This window comes from Belonocnema kinseyi, chromosome 7 (genome assembly GCF_010883055.1).
Source record: "Belonocnema kinseyi isolate 2016_QV_RU_SX_M_011 chromosome 7, B_treatae_v1, whole genome shotgun sequence".
Taxonomy (NCBI): domain Eukaryota; kingdom Metazoa; phylum Arthropoda; class Insecta; order Hymenoptera; family Cynipidae; genus Belonocnema; species Belonocnema kinseyi.
The window spans coordinates 85,676,811-85,678,319 of record NC_046663.1 but is presented as its reverse complement, the minus strand read 5'-3'; the positions used below and the strand labels follow the sequence as shown (position 1 = coordinate 85,678,319).

General features: G+C 28.8%; 1 protein-coding gene across 1 annotated transcript in view; it reads right to left on the bottom strand.

Annotated features, from left to right (window-relative positions):
- Positions 1-1,509, bottom strand: part of LOC117177325 (major royal jelly protein 1-like) — a gene marked incomplete at its 5' end in the record, with an annotated part of 12,239 nt that overhangs the window by 1,901 nt on the left and 8,829 nt on the right. Inside the window, one exon of the mRNA XM_033367946.1 lies at positions 678-1,103. Coding sequence (XP_033223837.1) covers positions 678-1,103 — 426 coding nt within the window. The remainder of the gene's footprint in view (positions 1-677; positions 1,104-1,509) is intronic.

The following is a 1,509-nucleotide window of genomic DNA, read 5'->3' as shown; positions in this document are numbered from 1 at the left end:
TTTTTTTTTGTAGAAAATTTAACTATTTTATTTTTGTTTGAAAATGTACCTTTTTTTAGTTCAAAATTCCTGTATTTTGTTTAAAATTTGTCTTTTTCAGTGAAAAATTCATATTTTGGATTGAAAATTGAACAATTTGGTTGATAAATTTCTTTTTTCAGTTTACAATTATTTTTCTTTCACTAAAAAAGTAATTATTTCATTTTGGCTTGGCAATTTATATTTTTAACTGTAAAGTCGTGTATTTTGTTAATCAAACTTTTTTGGTTGCAAATTTAAGTCTTTTGTGGAAAATTCGAATTTTTTTCTTTTATTAAACTGTTTTTGATTGGAAATTAAAATATCTGTTGTCGGAAATAATAACTATTACACTTTTTGTTGAGAATTCATTGTTTTTACCAAAGTTTCTTTACTTTCTATGGATGTTGTCATTGAAAGGGTGTAAAATAAATTTAGTGATAAAAATTTTTTACTGCATTAACATTATTTGATCTCCTGTATGTGTAATGTTGTTCTTACACCTACAAGAAACATTTGGAATGGTCAGGAAAAATGAAAAATTAGTCAGGGGAAAGGCAGGGAAAGTTAGGAAATTTCGAAATTGATATTTTTTAACAACCCTGATTAATCGAAAGTAGTAATAAATTAATAAATTGTAATGTATAGTAAAATCTTACGATATTTTCAGGGACTAAATTTCTGTACTGATTCCAGCAACCAATAGCAATCTGCTCGGTAATACCAAAGAAGAGCGTAGCTTCTGAACTAAAAGCTTGAGCAGTTGTTTGACTTGGAAAGACATCGGTGAAATTATAATAATGTAATTTTTCGCCAAAATTTGTGGCTAAAATATTATCGACAGTAGCTGCATATAAATTGCGTGAAGCAAAAGGCCTAAATGCAAGATATTGTGGATTATTTCCAATTTTCGGCGTTAGTGCCATGCCGAAAAGTCCATCTGAAAGGGTAAAAGTATCCCCTAAAATTGTAACTTGTGCAGACTTGGGTTTTGCATCTGGTGCAAAATATGGTCCCTCCAAACGCCAACCATAAGGACGGTTTATTGTGATTAAGCCGTAACCGATAACATCAGCTATGAAGACCTTAAAAAAATAAAAGAATTTTACTATATGATATAAAATTGAAAAATAATAACATTAATGATTAATGGCAAGGGATTTACATTTAAGTCCAAGTACCGGTGTACTCTTATCCGATTTTTACCATACTGCAATTTTATTTAAAAATAACTCACTTCCACATGAAATGCGATTTCGAGTTGAAAATTGGACAAATTAAATAAACGATTCTATGATTCTAGACTTTAAATTTAAATGAGCCTAAAGTGACTGATTCGAAGCTAATTTTCACTGTTTCAAGTAATTTAGATTTTACGACCGACAAATCAGTCAAAAGTGACTTTTAATATGAGTCAATCTGACTCACTGATGAAACCAGTAATTTTAAATTTAAATTCTGAATTTTTAACAATGTAGTTCCACTTTCAAT